The sequence below is a fragment of the Lithobates pipiens genome, unplaced genomic scaffold (genome assembly GCF_037356315.1).
Source record: "Lithobates pipiens isolate NorthernLeopardFrog02 unplaced genomic scaffold, aLitPip1_a1.2 Scaffold_23, whole genome shotgun sequence".
NCBI classification, from domain to species: Eukaryota; Metazoa; Chordata; class Amphibia; order Anura; family Ranidae; genus Lithobates; species Lithobates pipiens.
Window position 1 is genome coordinate 23,124,334 of NW_027507785.1, and position 18,206 is coordinate 23,142,539.

The window sequence follows — 18,206 nt, forward strand, 5'->3', positions numbered from 1 at the left end:
TTTTTATTGAAGTGTAATTTTCTCCCAAAAAAAATGCATTTGAAAGACAGTTCTGCAAATACAGTGTGACATAAAATATTGTCATTTTATTCCCTAGGGTCTCTGCTAAAATTATAATATAAATATATTATATATATATATATAGAAAAATGTTTGGGGTTGCAAGTAGTGATGCACCGAAATTTCGGCCGCCGAAACATATCGGCCGAAAATGCCCTTTTCGGCAATTTGCCGAAAGAGAAAAACGGCCGATAATGGAGCCGAAAATGGGGCGTGGCCTGGGTGGGGGCGGGGCTCCGCCCCCCGCCCCTGGTGATGCCCATCATGGGGGGTGTATAGCGCAGGAGAGCCGCCTCCGCCGCCTGTTTGATCACAGCGCCGGGAACATCACAGCTTTCATTTCAATAGCTGTGTGTTCCCGGCCGCGCGCCGTCACACGCAGCCCCTCCCCCTTGTCCGGGCACTTAGATCATCTGCAGGACTGGACGTATCAAACAGGCGGCGGAGGCGGCTCTCTTCCCTGCCAGACTGGCTGCAAAATGACACACAGGCTGCAATGGCACACACTGGCTGCAATGGGACACACTGGCTACAATGGGCTGCAATAGCACACACTGGCTGCAATAGGGGACACTGGCCTGCAATAGGGGATGCCTCCTGTACCAAGTCGCCAGTCTCTGACCACCTCCTGTACCAAGTCGCCAGTCTCTGACCACCTCCTGTACCAAGTCGCCAGTCTCTGACCACCTCCTGTACCAAGTCGCCAGTCTCTGACCACCTCCTGTACCAAGTCGCCAGTCTCTGACCACCTCCTGTACCAAGTCGCCAGTCTCTGACCACCTCCTGTACCAAGTCGCCAGTCTCTGACCACCTCCTGTACCAAGTCGCCAGTCTCTGACCACCTCCTGTACCAAGTCGCCAGTCTCTGACCACCTCCTGTACCAAGTCGCCAGTCTCTGACCACCTCCTGTACCAAGTCGCCAGTCTCTGACCACCTCCTGTACCAAGTCGCCAGTCTCTGACCACCTCCTGTACCATGTCCCCAGTCTCTAACCACCTCCTGTACCATGTCCCCAGTCTCTGACCACCTCCTGTATAAAAATATTTTTTCAAAACAGTCATTTTCGGTATCGGTGCTGTTTCGGTATCGGTTTTCGGCCTAGTGTATTTTTCATTTTCGGTATCGGTTTCGGCACCAAAAAACCCATTCGGTGCATCCCTAGTTGCAAGTAATTTTCTTACAAAAAAAATTTGATTTTAACTTAAGAAAGAAGTGTCAGAAAAAGATTTGGACTTTAAGTCAGGGATGTCCAAACTTTTTTCAAAGAGGGCCAGATTTGATGAACTGAACATGCGCGAGGACTGACCATTTTGCCTGACATTCTTTGAACCATTAAAATTCGGTCTAAGTGTGTCCATCCGAGCACTAATACACTTCCCCACAAGAATTCTCTTGCCTTTGTGGCTGTGTGTGGTGAATAGATGAGCTCAAGTGTATTATTTGGATATACCATATTTATTGACGTATAACACGCACCTTCACTTTAAGAAAACTTCAGGAAAAAAAACTTAAAATTTTAAATAAAGAACTGTGAAGCAAAACAAGGATCAGTGTCTATCTGCAGACCCACAATTGCCAGGGAATGCAGCGCTCGCCATTGCCAGGGAATGCAGCGCTCGCCATTGCCAGGGAATGCAGCGCTCGCCATTGCCAGGGAATGCAGCGCTCGCCATTGCCAGGGAATGCAGCGCTCGCCATTGCCAGGGAATGCAGCGCTCGCCATTGCCAGGGAATGCAGCGCTCGCCATTGCCAGGGAATGCAGCGCTCGCCATTGCCAGGGAATGCAGCGCTCGCCATTGCCAGGGAATGCAGCGCTCGCCATTGCCGGGAATGCAGCGCTCGCCATTGCCGGGAATGCAGCGCTCGCCATTGCCAGGGAATTCACCCGTCATTGCCAGGGAATTCACCCGCCATTGCCAGGGAATGCAGCCGCCATTGCCAGGGAATGCAGCCGCCATTGCCAGGGAATGCAGCCGCCATTGCCAGGGAATTCACCCGCCATTGCCAGGGAATTCACCCGCCATTGCCAGGGAATTCACCCGCCATTGCCAGGGAATTCACCCGCCATTGCCAGGGAATTCACCCGCCATTGCCAGGGAATTCACCCGCCATTGCCAGGGAATGCAGCCGCCATTGCCAGGGAATGCAGCCGCCATTGCCAGGGAATGCAGCCGCCATTGCCAGGGAATGCAGCCGCCATTGCCAGGGAATGCAGCCGCCATTGCCAGGGAATGCAGCCGCCATTGCCAGGGAATGCAGCCGCCATTGCCAGGGAATGCAGCCGCCATTGCCAGGGAATGCAGCCGCCATTGCCAGGGAATGCAGCCGCCATTGCCAGGGAATGCAGCCGCCATTGCCAGGGAATGCAGCCGCCATTGCCGGGAATGCAGGCACCATTGCCGGGAATGCAGGCACCATTGCCGGGAATGCAGGCACCATTGCCGGGAATGCACCCGCCATTGCCGGGAATGCTGCCTCCATTGCCGGGAATGCTGCCACCATTGCCGGGAATGCAGCCACCATTGCCGGGAATTTCACCCACCATTGCCAGGAATTTCACCCACCATTGCCAGGAATTTCACCCACCATTGCCAGGAATTTCACCCACCATTGCCAGGAATTTCACCCACCATTGCCAGGAATTTCACCCACCATTGCCAGGAATTTCACCCACCATTGCCAGGAATTTCACCCACCATTGCCAGGAATGCAGCTCCACAATTGCCAGGAATGCAGCTCCACAATTGCAATTGCCAGGAATGCAGCCACCATTACCATCAGTGCAGCCATGGAGGGCAGGACGAGTGCCAAAGACATCTTACAGGAGAATCTCCTGTTTACACAACGGCCTCTTTAAAAGAAAGTCCCGCCTCCTTTGATGGACAGCACAGTCGTCCAATGGCAGAGACGGGACTTCCTATTACAGCTGCCGTGTAAACAGGAAGTTCTCCTCCTGTGTGCACGGCACTCGTCCCGCCTCCTCCCTCTGAGGCAGCCGGACTATACATCTTTTGTGGCCCCGGCGCTGGGAGATCGCCGGGGGCCACAAAAGATATATATGTTTAAAACAACCAGGCGGGTCGTTCAAAACCGGACCGCAATTGGCCCGCGGGCCGGACTTTGGACATGCCTGCTTTAAGTGGTTAAACTTCCTGCATTTACACTTTGTTAAAAACTTGGCAGACTGCCTGGCTTTTTTTCTTTACACACATAAGTTTATCCATTTGATCTAAGGAGGAAGCATTAATTACAATGTTTCTGGTTAAAAACTTGGCAGACTGCCTGGATGTTTTCTTTTGACAGCTGAGTGAGCAGATAAGTCTCTCCACTTGTTATATGAAAGAATCGCAAACTCTGCAATAGAGATCGTCAGGGGGGTTTGAATCGAGATCACTTTTTTTTTTTAACAATTGTGCAGCTCTACTCCTATAGCAAACTGACAGCCAGGCGGGAAGGTGTTAAGCAAAAAAAATTACAAAATGCACTGACAAGCTCCCAGAATGACACATAATGCACTCACAAGCTCATCACACAACTGACAATTCACCTTCAGAACCCCCGTATGGATGTCACAAGATGTAATCCACTTAGCTAAAGGCGCCTCTTCCTGTCTGTGTTAAGATGAAAAGAGAAGATCCAGCCACAATAGCGGTTTTGGTTTCAGTAGAATTGTGTGCACTTGAAGCAGACTGTAGATTCCATAGGTTTGAGGTTGCAAATGCCTGCTTTACATATACTGTTTCACTGTACAATCACCTTTATCCCCCCCACCTGGACTGTTCCACTGTACCCTCACCTTGGTTATTAACCACCACCCCAGAGAATACTCCCTGCACTGAACAGTAGGGGTGCAACGGATCAAAAAACTCACGGATCGAATCGTTCCTCGGATCAGAGTCACGGATCGGATCATTATTCAGATCAGCAAATAATAATTGAATTTGCAAAATCCTGTGAAAATTCCACCACCATATAGTCCCCACTGTAACATCCACATCATCTCCCCCCATGGTAATATTGGCAGGGTATGGCAGAGTATTGGCAGGGTATGGAGGGATGGCTGTGACTGCAATTGTCACAGAGCAGTGCTGTGGGCACTACAGATCCAGCCCACAGCGCTGCTGCCATCCGATCTCTCCCCTCCACTGTACAGATCTGTACACAGAGGAATCAGCGTCATTTGACGGAGCGATCACATTGTAAACGGCCGACGGGTGCACCAAGATGGCCGCCGCTCTGGAGCTAGGCTGAAGCCGCGGCCTTTCCTAAGGCCGAGACCGCGGAGCGCTCCATGGATCACAGCATGTGCTGATCCGAACAGGGTGACCCGTTTGGACCACGGATTGGTGATGATCCGTTGCACCCCTACTGCACAGAGTGGGTGGAGAGATCATTAGTTACAGGTGAAGACAGATTGGGTAAATTGGACTTTGCAAATAATTTATGGTGGAGCTCTGAGGAAACTGGTGAACCAACTGCCCAGACCACAACTCTGCTCTGCAGAGAGACCAAAAGACATTCCTTAGAAGACATTGTCCCACCTGGTGTCACCTTCTTCTGCTTCCTTGGAGAATGGACGACTTCTGGGGGTGGCGGGAGGTCGGGGATCTGGGTGCTCGGGGATTTCAGGGTTTGCAGGATCTCCAGGAGCTGACGATTTCTCTTCAGTCTTTTCCGCCTGCTGATGGCGCCCTAGGAAGTGACAGGAGGATGATGGGTACCAGTGGGCTTGTTGTTGATACAAAGAGGCGTGGAAAGTACCTGCTTTACCAATAACAGCCAGTGGCATGCCAGTGCAGGGTGCACAATGATGCAGAATGGCTGTTCTTGATACGGCAGGCTCTCCCTCCCCAATATTCCAGAAATCAAAAAGACAGTCATGGAAAATGCCTAATGTTCACTAAGTTAGTTGGATGTCTGTTCTAGTGGGAATGGTCGCAAGAACAAAAAGTATGAATTCCTAGATAGGGAAACAATAGTAAAACCTGGCAGAGGTTCTATCCCTCCTGCACTCCATCCAAAAGTAGAAAACTTTAAATCTCACCTTCCCTTCAGACTTGCACAGTTGTACTGGCTCCTCTCCTGGACTGAAATGACTTACTCTGATTTCACTGCACACTGTGAGCTTCTCACAATGCGCATCACAAGCTGTAGCATGAAGTCAGGCAGAGCCCATCAGGGACAGCAAAATATAAAAAAAGAGAATAAACTTCAGCTTTACACCCACTGACCCCAACAGTGATCCAATGTAACCCCATCCACCGAGCTGTCACCTGAGGCAAATAGTTTTATTATCTTTCACTGCAAGTCTATGATTTGGGGCTGACTGAGGAGAAGTCACTGACCAGGGGTCTCAAACTGGTGGCCCTAGAGCTGCTGTGGAACTACAAGTCCCATCATGTCTTTGCCTGAGGGAGTCCTGCTTGTAATTGTCAGCCTTGCAAGGCCTCATGGGACTTGTAGTTTAGCAACAGCTGGAGGGCCGCCAGTTTGAGACCCCGGCTCTACAAGCTTGAGATGGCTGCAGTGAAATACCGTTTGCAAAAAAACGAAAACCTCCAAATCCGCCATTAATAAAGTACAGAAGTAAATTGTGAGTCACATGAAAATGTGAGCAGCAATAAAAACTCACCGACTCCAGTCTCTATTCCATCATTCCCTTCACTGACCTCTATAGGGCTAAACTCCCACCCTGCGGAAAGGTCAGGGGTAGCCATCTCAAGGCGCAGTGTCAGTCAGTTCAGAGATTCTCCAGCATGCTGGTACTATTCATTCAGCTGGTCTCATTTAGGAATTCCTGCAGCTGAGTGTACCCACCTTCTCCTGCGGGGTGTCCGGAGATCTCCTCTTCTGGGTGCTCACCAGACTCTCCGTCAGAGTCTGCGCCTCCAGGTTATCATTCCACTCCCCTGTATCAAACATGGTGACGTCCCTGCACAGGAAGAGAAGGGGGCATGAATGATGGTGTATATAATCGTTATAATGCAGGTGTGACCCCACCGCTATCTACAGAGCGCATATACAGAACTGGGAATACTGAACGTACATAGCCAGGTCTATACAAGATATATGGAGCCAGGTATATACCATCTGCCAAATACAGGGTATATGGAGCCAGGTATATACCATCTGCCAAATACAGGATATATGGAGCCAGGTATATACCATCTGCCAAATACAGGATATATGGAGCCAGGTATATACACCATCTGCCAAATACAGGATATATGGAGCCAGGTATATACACCATCTGCCAAATACAGGATATATGGAGCCAGGTATATACACCATCTGCCAAATACAGGATATATGGAGCCAGGTATATACACCATCTGCCAAATACAGGATATATGGAGCCAGGTATATACACCATCTGCCAAATACAGGATATATGGAGCCAGGTATATACACCATCTGCCAAATACAGGATATATGGAGCCAGGTATATACACCATCTGCCAAATACAGGATATATGGAGCCAGGTATATACACCATCTGCCAAATACAGGATATATGGAGCCAGGTATATACACCATCTGCCAAATACAGGATATATGGAGCCAGGTATATACACCATCTGCCAAATACAGGATATATGGAGCCAGGTATATACACCATCTGCCAAATACAGGATATATGGAGCCAGGTATATACACCATCTGCCAAATACAGGATATATGGAGCCAGGTATATACACCATCTGCCAAATACAGGATATATGGAGCCAGGTATATACACCATCTGCCAAATACAGGATATATGGAGCCAGGTATATACACCATCTGCCAAATACAGGATATATGGAGCCAGGTATATATACACCATCTGCCAAATACAGGATATATGGAGCCAGGTATATATACACCATCTGCCAAATACAGGATATATGGAGCCAGGTATATATACACCATCTGCCAAATACAGGATATATGGAGCCAGGTATATATACACCATCTGCCAAATACAGGATATATGGAGCCAGGTATATATACACCATCTGCCAAATACAGGATATATGGAGCCAGGTATATATACACCATCTGCCAAATACAGGATATATGGAGCCAGGTATATACCATCTGCCAAATACAGGATATATGGAGCCAGGTATATACCATCTGCCAAATACAGGATTAATGGAGCCAGGTATATACCATCTGCCAAATACAGGATTAATGGAGCCAGGTATATACCATCTGCTATATACAGGATATATGGAACCAGGTATATACCATCTGCTATATACAGGATATATGGAGCCAGGTATATACCATCTGCCAAATGCAGGATATATGGAGCCAGGTACCATCTTCCATAAAGGGGATATATGGAGCCAGGTACTGTATATACCATATACATGACATACAGAACCAGGTATATACCATCTGCTTAACTGCAAATGTCATAGGTATATGTATATATCTGTCCCCGAGCCACTCCCATGAAACCATTCTCTGCAGCTATTACCTTTTGTACCACCCCCTCCCTTTAGAATGTAAGCTCTACGAGCCAGGCCCTCCCATACCTTTTGTATTGTACTGCAATTGTTTTGTCCCCCCTACACATTGTAAAGTTCTGCGTAAACTGTTGGCGCTATATGAATCGTTAATAATAATCATCTGCCATATACAGAGCCAGGTGTGCATATACCATTTGCCATATTCAGAGCCGTGTGTGTGTGTGAGTGATATATATATATATATACCGTACATACACACACACACACACACACACACACACACACAGGGGGTGTTGGAGGCGGGGTCAGGGGGTGTTGAATAGTGAATGTTGGGGAGAGGTCAGGGGGTGTTGGGAATAGTGAATGTTGGGGAGAGGTCAGGGGGTGTTGGGAATAGTGAATGTTGGGGAGAGGTCATGGGGTGTTGGGAATAGTGAATGTTGGGGAGAGGTCATGGGGTGTTGGGAATAGTGAATGTTGGGGAGAGGTCATGGGGTGTTGGGAATAGTGAATGTTGGAGGTGGGGGGAGGGGGGGTGTTGGAGGTAAAGGTCAGGTGGTGTTGGAGGCGAGAGTGTTGGGAATAGTGAATGATTGGGGGGGGGGGGGTCAGGAGGTGTTGGAGGTGGGGTGTTGGGGAGGGGTCAGCAGGGGATGTTGGAGGCGGGGGTGTTGGGAATAGTGGATGTTGGGGGGGGGGGGTCAGGGGGTGTTGGAGGCGGTGTGGTGGAGGTGGGGGTCAGGTGGTGTTGGGAATAGTGAATGTTGGGGAGAGGTCATGGGGTGTTGGGAATAGTGAATGTTGGGGAGAGGTCATGGGGTGTTGGGAATAGTGAATGTTGGGGAGAGGTCATGGGGTGTTGGGAATAGTGAATGTTGGAGGTGGGCGGAGGGGGTGTGTTGGAGGTAAAGGTCAGGTGGTGTTGGAGGCGAGAGTGTTGGGAATAGTGAATGATTTGGGGGGGGGGGAGTCAGGAGGTGTTGGAGGTGGTGTGTTAGAGGCAGGGGGGGTTGGGAATAGTGGATGTTGGGGGGGGGGGGTCAGGGGGTGTTGGAGGCGGTGTGTTGGAGGTGGGGGTCAGGGGGTGTTGGAGGCGGGGGTGTTGGGAATAGTGAATGTTGAGGGGGGTCAGGGGGTGTTGGGAATAGTGAATGTTGGGGGGGGGGGTCAGGAGGTGTTGGAGGTCAGGGGGTGTTGGGTTGGAGGTGAGGGTCAGGTGGTGTTGGGAATAGTGAATGTTGGGGGGGGGGGGGGTCAGGGGGTGTTGGAGGCAGTGTGTTGGAGGTGGGGGTCAGGTGGTGTTGGAGGTGGGGGTGTTGGGAATAGTGAATGTTGGGGGGGGGTCAGGGGGTGTTGGGAATAGTGAATGTTGGGGGGGGGGGTCAGGGGGTGTTGGGGGGGGGTGTTGGGAAAAGTGAATGTTGGGGGGGGGGGGGTCAGGGGAATAGTGAATGTTGGGGGGGTGGAGTGGGTGTTGGGAATAGTGAATGTTGGGGGGGGTCAGGGGGTGTTGGAGGGGGGGGGAGTGGGTGTTGGGAATAGTGAATGTTGGGGGGGGGGTGTGTTGGAGGTGAGGGTCAGGTGGTGTTGGAGGTGGTGTGTTGGAGGTGGGGGTCAGGGGGTGTTGGGAATAGTGAATGTTGGGGGGGGGGGTCAGGGGAATAGTGAATGTTGAGGGGGTGGAGTGGGTGTTGGGAATAGTGAATGTTGGGGGGGGAGGGGGGTCAGTGGGTGGTGGAGGTGGGAGGAGGGGGTGTGTTGGAGGTGAGGGTCAGGTGGTGTTGGGAATAGTGAATGTTGGGGGGGAGGGGGTGTGTTGGAGGTGAGGGTCAGGTGGTGTTGGGAATAGTGAATGTTGGGGGGGGAGGGGGGGTCAGTGGGTGGTGGAGGTGGGAGGAGGGGGTGTGTTGGAGGTGAGGGTCAGGTGGTGTTGGGAATAGTGAATGTTGGGGGGGGGGTCAGTGGGTGGTGGAGGTGGGGGGAGGGGGTGTGTTGGAGGTGAGGGTCAGGTGGTGTTGGGAATAGTGAATGTTGGGGGGGGGGGGGGTCAGTGGGTGGTGGAGGTGGGGGGAGGGGGTGTGTTGGAGGTGAGGGTCAGGTGGTGTTGGGAATAGTGAATGTTGGGGGGGGAGGGGGGGTCAGTGGGTGGTGGAGGTGGGAGGAGGGGGTGTGTTGGAGGTGAGGGTCAGGTGGTGTTGGGAATAGTGAATGTTGGGGGGGGGGGGGTCAGTGGGTGGTGGAGGTGGGGGGAGGGGGTGTGTTGGAGGTGAGGGTCAGGTGGTGTTGGGAATAGTGAATGTTGGGGGGGAGGGGGTGTGTTGGAGGTGAGGGTCAGGTGGTGTTGGGAATAGTGAATGTTGGGGGGGGAGGGGGGGTCAGTGGGTGGTGGAGGTGGGAGGAGGGGGTGTGTTGGAGGTGAGGGTCAGGTGGTGTTGGGAATAGTGAATGTTGGGGGGGGGGTCAGTGGGTGGTGGAGGTGGGGGGAGGGGGTGTGTTGGAGGTGAGGGTCAGGTGGTGTTGGGAATAGTGAATGTTGGGGGGGGGGGGGGAGTCAGGGGGTGTTGGAGGAGGGGGTGTGTTGGAGGTGAGTGTCAGGTGGTGTTGGGAATAGTGAATGTTGGGGGGGGGGGTCAGGGGGTGTTGGGAATAGTGAATGTTGGGGGGGGGGGATCAGGGGGTGGCTGTCCGATGGAAGGTCCGGGGATTGGGATGCAGACGGGTGAGGAATACAGATAGAAGGGAGAAGTTGCAGGCGGATCAGGGGTCGGTGTGCAGAGAACGGAGGAGTCCGGTAATGTGAGAGAAGCACAGCGCCTGTTGTATGGGGATGGGGAAGGGGTGACGGGGGTGTCCGGTGGGTGGGGGATTCGGATTCGATCATTGGAAGGACACAGATCTATACTTACTGATGAGTTCAGGTTCTGTTCCACGTGTTATTACCATAGAGAGATATGTGAGAGACAGAGCAGCTATGGATGAGCTGTGCTCCCTCTACCGGCGGAGGACTGTCACTGCACAATTACGATCTACATAACAGCACCAGCGGCTTTGTGTGTGTGATGATCGCCTCCTACCGGCTGATTACTGTCTCTACGCCACTCCAATCTCCATGTCAGAAGAATTACGAAGCTGCCCATCCCCCAGCACTGATATAAAGCAAACTTGAGTGTATTTATGTATAATGCCGCTTTGTCCAATCATCTCAAGTAGCTGTTCTGGAAGATGTTTTGGGAAAATAAATATTGTCATGAGAATCCTTTGGCTTAAGCGCAATCAATGAAAAACTTTCCAGTCTTTTCGACCAGCACTTGAAATAGCCTAATAACATTCGTTGTTTTTTTTGTTTTTATGCCTCATTCACACAGAGTGAATGTACATACACAGTGTTCTCTGTCCCCTATAGAACCTTTTTAGTTCAAGAGAAGTATTAGAATCTCCCAGGATGGTGATTTCCAGATGGCCCAACAATTCCAGGACCCCCTCCCCCCTCCCCTGGCCAGTCCCAGGGAACTCACTCATGACTCTTATGATCTCTGTCATCTACTTGAATCCCCCACCAGTCCTTGTTCTTTTTCATCTTCCCTATTCCCACCCCCCATCAGACCTCATTCTCTGCCATCTACCCAACCAACTCCCCACCCCTTCACCAGCCAGTCCCTGTTCCTTGTCATCTGCACATATGATATCTTGTCTGCCTTGGACCATCCTCTACATAAATCTCCCATGGATGGTCCCAATTCTCTGTCATTTATCCGATCCCCCCCCTAGTAAATCCCTGTAATTTCTTATCTGCCCCAATACCTCTCCCTTCATCGGTCGCCATTCTCTGCACAGATGCCCCGAGAAACATCCCTGTTGTCTATCCAAATGCCTGAATCTCCTGAGAAATTCTGTGTTCTTGATTATGTACTTAAAATCACCCGTGGAAGTTCTCAGTTCTTGATTATGCTCGTGAATCGAGTATGGATTGGATTATCTACCTGAATCCCCCGTGGAAGGTCTCGGTTCTTAATTATCTACCTGAATCCCCCATGGAAGGTCCCAGTTTTTGATTATGTACCTGAATCCTCCATGGAAGGTCCCAGTTTTTGATTATGTACCTAAATCCCCCATGGAAGGTCCCGGTTTTTGATTATGTACCTGAATCTCCATAGAAGGTCTCAGTTCTTGATTATCTGCCTGAATCCCCAATGGAAAGTCCCTTTTCTTGATCATGTTCCTGAATCTCATACGGAAGGTCCCAGATCTTGATTATGTACCTGAATCCTCCATGGAAGGTCCCAGTTATTGTTTAACTTCCTGAATCCCCATGGAAGGCCCCAGTTCTTGATTATCTACCTGAATCTCCCCTGGAAGATCCCAGTTCTTGATTATTTACCTGAATTCCTGTGGAAGGTCTCAGGTCTTGATTATCTACCTGAATCCCCCACGGAATGTCCCAGTTCTTTATTATCAACCTGAATCCCCCATGGAAGGTCCCAGTTCTTGATTATCTACCTGAATCTCCCCTGCAAGATCCCAGTTCTTGATTATTTACCTGAATTCCTGTGGAAGGTCTCAGGTCTTGATTATCTACCTGAATCCCCCACGGAATGTCCCAGTTCTTTATTATCAACCTGAATCCCCCATGGAAGGTCCCAGTTCTTGATTATGTACCTGAATCCCCCATTGAAGGCCACCGTTCTTGATTATCTGCCTGAATTCCCTATGGAAAGTCCCTGTTCTTGACTATGTATCTGAATCCTCCATGGAAGGTCCCAGTTCTTGATTATCTACTTGAATCCTCTATGGATGGTCCAAGTTCTTGATTATGTATCTGAATTCCCCATGTAAGGTCCAAGTTCATTATTATCAACCTGAATCCACTGTGGAAGGTCTAGTTTCTTGATTATCTGCTTGAAACCCCAATGGAAAGTCCCTGTTCTTGATCGTGTTCCTGAATCTCCTATGGAAAGTTCTTGTTCTTGATTATGTACCTGAATCCTCCATGGAAGATCCCAATTATTGTTTAATTTCCTGAAGCCCCTGTGGATGGTCTCTGTTCTTGATTATCTACCTGAATCCCCCATGGAAGGTCCCAGCTCTTGATTATGTACCTTAATCTCCCATGGAAGTTCCCAGTTCTTGATTATGTACCTGAATTGTCCTTGGAAGGTTTCAGGTCTTTATTATCAATCTGAATCCTCCATGGAAGGCCCCAGTTCTTGATTATGTACCTGAATCCCCTGTGGATGGTCTCTGTTCTTGATTATCTACCTGAATCCCCCATGAAAGGTCCCAGTTCTTCTTTATGTACCTGAATCCTCCATGGAATGTCCTAGTTCCTGATTATCTACCTGAATCCTCCATGGAGGGTCCCAGTTCTTGATTATCTACCTGAATCCCCCATGGAAGGTCCCAGTTCTTTATTATCTATCTCAATCCCCCGTGGATGTTCCCAGTTCTTGATTATCTACTTGGATCCCCCATAGAAGGTCCCAGTTCTTGATTATCTACCTGAATTCTCCATGGAAGGTCCCAGTTTTGGATTATGTACCTTAATCTCCCATGGAAGGTTCCAGATCTTGATCATGTTCCTGAATCTCCTATGGAAAGTTCTTGTTCTTGATCTTGATTATGTACCTGAATCCTCCATGGAAGATCCCAGTTATTGTTTAACTTCCTGAATCCCCCGTGGAAGGTCCCAGTTCTTTATTATCAACCTGAATCCCCCATGGAAATTCCCAGTTCTTGATTATGTACCTTAATTTCCAATGGAAGGCCCCAGTTTTGGTTATGTACCTGAATCCACCATGGAAGGTCCAAGTTCTTGATTATGTACCTGAATCCCCCATGGAAGGTCCCAGTTCTTCATTATGTACCTGAATCCTCCATGGAATGTCCTAGTTCTTGATTATCTACCTTAATCCTCCATGGAGGGTCCCAGTTGTTGATTATCTACCTGAATCCTCCATGGAAGGTCCCAGTTCTTGATTATCTATCTAAATCCCCTGTGGATATTGCCAGTTCTTTATTATCAACCTGAATCCCCCATGGAAGGTCCCAGTTCTTGATTATCTACCTGAATCCTCCATGGCAGGTCCCAGTTCTTTATTATCTACCATAATCCTCCATGGAAGGTTCCGATTTTTGATTATCTAACTGAATCCTCCATGGAAGTTCCCAGTTCTTGATTATCTACCTGAATCCCCCATAGAAGTTCCCAGTTCTTGATTATCTACCTTAATCCCCCATGGAAGGTCCTAGTTCATCATCTACCTGAATCCCCCACGGGAGTTGCCAGTTCTTGATTATCCACCCGAATTCTCCACGGAAAGTCCCAGTTCTTGATTATGTACCTTAATCCCTGTCAGAAACCATGAAACAGACTGAGACAGAACTACAATCAAATCACACTTGTTTATTATAAAAATAAAAAGGTAAATAGAAAAAAAGCATAGTCAAGCATAGCCAGAGTCCTGTAGCCAGATCAGGTAGTCAGCCAGTCCAAAGTTCATTAACCAGATCGGGTAATCAGCCAGGCCAGAAGTCAAGGATCCAAGGAGAGCAACTGCAAGCAGGATAAGAAGCCAGGTGTGATGTCAGTAAGCCAGTCTTGAAACAAACAGCAGGAGATGGTTCCCTGTGATGTGACCACGCGAAGGCAAATGAAAAATTGAACAGGAAGGCTTTAAATAGGCAGGTCAGACGAGCATCATCGGGAACAGCTGGTAACTGTGGAAAGAGAAGAGAGCTGGCAATTAGTCGACAGCTGAGCGGCCAGCCCAGAAGAGGAAGGGCTAAGCCAACCCTGACAATCCCCAATGGAAGTTCCCAGTTCTTGATTGTGTACCTGAATCTCCCATGGAACGTCTCAGTTCTTTATTATCAACGTGAAGGTCCCAGTTCTTGATTATGTACCTGAAACCTTTATGTAAGATCCCAGTTCTTGATTATGTACCTGAATCCTACATGGAAGGTACCAGTTCTTGAATATGTACCTTAATCCCCCATGCAAATTCCCAGTTCTTGATTATGTACCTTAATTTCCAATGGAAGGCCCCAGTTTTGGTTATGTACCTGAATCCACCATGGAAGGTCCAAGTTCTTGATTATGTACCTGAATCCCCCATGGAAGGTCCCAGTTCTTCATTATGTACCTGAATCCTCCATGGAATGTCCTAGTTCTTGATTATCTACCTTAATCCTCCATGGAGGGTCCCAGTTGTTGATTATCTACCTGAATCCTCCATGGAAGGTCCCAGTTCTTGATTATCTATCTAAATCCCCTGTGGATATTGCCAGTTCTTTATTATCAACCTGAATCCCCCATGGAAGGTCCCAGTTCTTGATTATCTACCTGAATCCTCCATGGCAGGTCCCAGTTCTTTATTATCTACCATAATCCTCCATGGAAGGTTCCGATTTTTGATTATCTAACTGAATCCTCCATGGAAGTTCCCAGTTCTTGATTATCTACCTGAATCCCCCATAGAAGTTCCCAGTTCTTGATTATCTACCTTAATCCCCCATGGAAGGTCCTAGTTCATCATCTACCTGAATCCCCCACGGGAGTTGCCAGTTCTTGATTATCCACCCGAATTCTCCACGGAAAGTCCCAGTTCTTGATTATGTACCTTAATCCCTGTCAGAAACCATGAAACAGACTGAGACAGAACTACAATCAAATCACACTTGTTTATTATAAAAATAAAAAGGTAAATAGAAAAAAAGCATAGTCAAGCATAGCCAGAGTCCTGTAGCCAGATCAGGTAGTCAGCCAGTCCAAAGTTCATTAACCAGATCGGGTAATCAGCCAGGCCAGAAGTCAAGGATCCAAGGAGAGCAACTGCAAGCAGGATAAGAAGCCAGGTGTGATGTCAGTAAGCCAGTCTTGAAACAAACAGCAGGAGATGGTTCCCTGTGATGTGACCACGCGAAGGCAAATGAAAAATTGAACAGGAAGGCTTTAAATAGGCAGGTCAGACGAGCATCATCGGGAACAGCTGGTAACTGTGGAAAGAGAAGAGAGCTGGCAATTAGTCGACAGCTGAGCGGCCAGCCCAGAAGAGGAAGGGCTAAGCCAACCCTGACAATCCCCAATGGAAGTTCCCAGTTCTTGATTGTGTACCTGAATCTCCCATGGAACGTCTCAGTTCTTTATTATCAACGTGAAGGTCCCAGTTCTTGATTATGTACCTGAAACCTTTATGTAAGATCCCAGTTCTTGATTATGTACCTGAATCCTACATGGAAGGTACCAGTTCTTGAATATGTACCTTAATCCCCCATGGAAGTTCCCAGTACTTGATTATGTACCTGAATCCCCCATGGAAGTTACCAGTTCTTGATTATCTATCTGCATCCCTCACGGAAGGTCCCAGTTCTTGATTATGTACCTGAATCCCCCATGGAAGATCCCAGTTCTTGATTATCTACCTTTATGTAAGATCCCAGTTCCTGATTATGTACCTGAATCCCCCATGGAAGGTCCCAGTTCTTTATTATGTACCTGAATGCCCCATGGAAGTTCCCAGTTCTTGATTATCTACCTTAATCCCTCACAGAAGGTCCTAGTTCTTGATTATGTACCTGAATCCCCTATGGAAGGTCCCAGTTCTTGATTATCTACCTGAATCCTCCATGGAAGGTTCCAGATTCTGATTATCTATCTGAATGCCCCATGGAAGTTCCCAGCTCTTGATTTTCTACCTGAATCCCCCATGGAAGTTCCCAGTTCTTGATTATCTACCTGAATCCCCCTTGGAAGTTCCCAGTTCTTGATTATCTACCTGAATCCCCCATGGAAGTTCCCAGTTCTTGATTATCTACCTGAATCCCCCTTGGAAGTTCCCAGTTCTTGATTATCTACCTGAATCCTCAATGGAAGTTCTTTTTTTTATAAATTCTTTATTTTTTCATCTTTTCTTTCCATAGATTTCACATTACATTTCGTTATACATCTACAACTTCTTTAACAGCTATAACAGTCTTATAATATTTCAATCCATACCTCAATTCCACGTCATCCTCCCCCCTCCCTCACCCTTCCCTCCCAGAAAAATAAATAAATAAATATACAAAAAAAAAAAAAAAAAGAAAAAAAATGTTTGAATTTTCACTATAATCCCCCCCCTCACTCCCCCCCCCCCACCACCACCCGCCTGCTCTATCATATTTCAAAATGTTTCACATCATACTTTCTCTATAATTTAGATATGGAGCCCAGATCTTCTGATATTTCTCATCTTGATCTCTCATTGTCATTGTTAAATTTTCCATTTGTTGGATTTCTGCAATTCTCTGAAACCACTGTGCTCTAGCTGGAGGGTTGCTTTTTTTCCACAGAACCGGGATACATGCCCTTGCTGCTATCAATAAATGTCTCAGCAAAGAATTTTTGAATCTTTCTATTTCCATTGGGATGTCCAGCAGCAGAAAAGTTGCCGGTTCTTTATTATCTACCATAATCCTCCATGGAAGGTTCCGATTTTTGATTATCTAACTGAATCCTCCATGGAAGTTCCCAGTTCTTGATTATCTACCTGAATCCCCCATAGAAGTTCCCAGTTCTTGATTATCTACCTTAATCCCCCATGGAAGGTCCTAGTTCATCATCTACCTGAATCCCCCACGGGAGTTGCCAGTTCTTGATTATCCACCCGAATTCTCCACGGAAAGTCCCAGTTCTTGATTATGTACCTTAATCCCTGTCAGAAACCATGAAACAGACTGAGACAGAACTACAATCAAATCACACTTGTTTATTATAAAAATAAAAAGGTAAATAGAAAAAAAGCATAGTCAAGCATAGCCAGAGTCCTGTAGCCAGATCAGGTAGTCAGCCAGTCCAAAGTTCATTAACCAGATCGGGTAATCAGCCAGGCCAGAAGTCAAGGATCCAAGGAGAGCAACTGCAAGCAGGATAAGAAGCCAGGTGTGATGTCAGTAAGCCAGTCTTGAAACAAACAGCAGGAGATGGTTCCCTGTGATGTGACCACGCGAAGGCAAATGAAAAATTGAACAGGAAGGCTTTAAATAGGCAGGTCAGACGAGCATCATCGGGAACAGCTGGTAACTGTGGAAAGAGAAGAGAGCTGGCAATTAGTCGACAGCTGAGCGGCCAGCCCAGAAGAGGAAGGGCTAAGCCAACCCTGACAATCCCCAATGGAAGTTCCCAGTTCTTGATTGTGTACCTGAATCTCCCATGGAACGTCTCAGTTCTTTATTATCAACGTGAAGGTCCCAGTTCTTGATTATGTACCTGAAACCTTTATGTAAGATCCCAGTTCTTGATTATGTACCTGAATCCTACATGGAAGGTACCAGTTCTTGAATATGTACCTTAATCCCCCATGGAAGTTCCCAGTACTTGATTATGTACCTGAATCCCCCATGGAAGTTACCAGTTCTTGATTATCTATCTGCATCCCTCACGGAAGGTCCCAGTTCTTGATTATGTACCTGAATCCCCCATGGAAGATCCCAGTTCTTGATTATCTACCTTTATGTAAGATCCCAGTTCCTGATTATGTACCTGAATCCCCCATGGAAGGTCCCAGTTCTTTATTATGTACCTGAATGCCCCATGGAAGTTCCCAGTTCTTGATTATCTACCTTAATCCCTCACAGAAGGTCCTAGTTCTTGATTATGTACCTGAATCCCCTATGGAAGGTCCCAGTTCTTGATTATCTACCTGAATCC

General features: G+C 48.0%; 1 protein-coding gene across 1 annotated transcript in view; it reads right to left on the bottom strand.

The window, feature by feature from the left end:
* The window catches only part of RRP8 (ribosomal RNA processing 8), a 29,688-nt gene extending 19,175 nt beyond the window's left edge, over positions 1-10,513 (bottom strand). Inside the window, exons 1-3 of the mRNA XM_077451309.1 lie at positions 10,429-10,513; positions 5,880-5,994; positions 4,604-4,754 (exon numbers count right to left, since the gene is read on the bottom strand). Coding sequence (XP_077307435.1) covers positions 4,604-4,754; positions 5,880-5,984 — 256 coding nt within the window. The 5' untranslated portion in view covers positions 5,985-5,994; positions 10,429-10,513. The remainder of the gene's footprint in view (positions 1-4,603; positions 4,755-5,879; positions 5,995-10,428) is intronic.
* Positions 10,514-18,206: the final 7,693 nt, after the last annotated feature.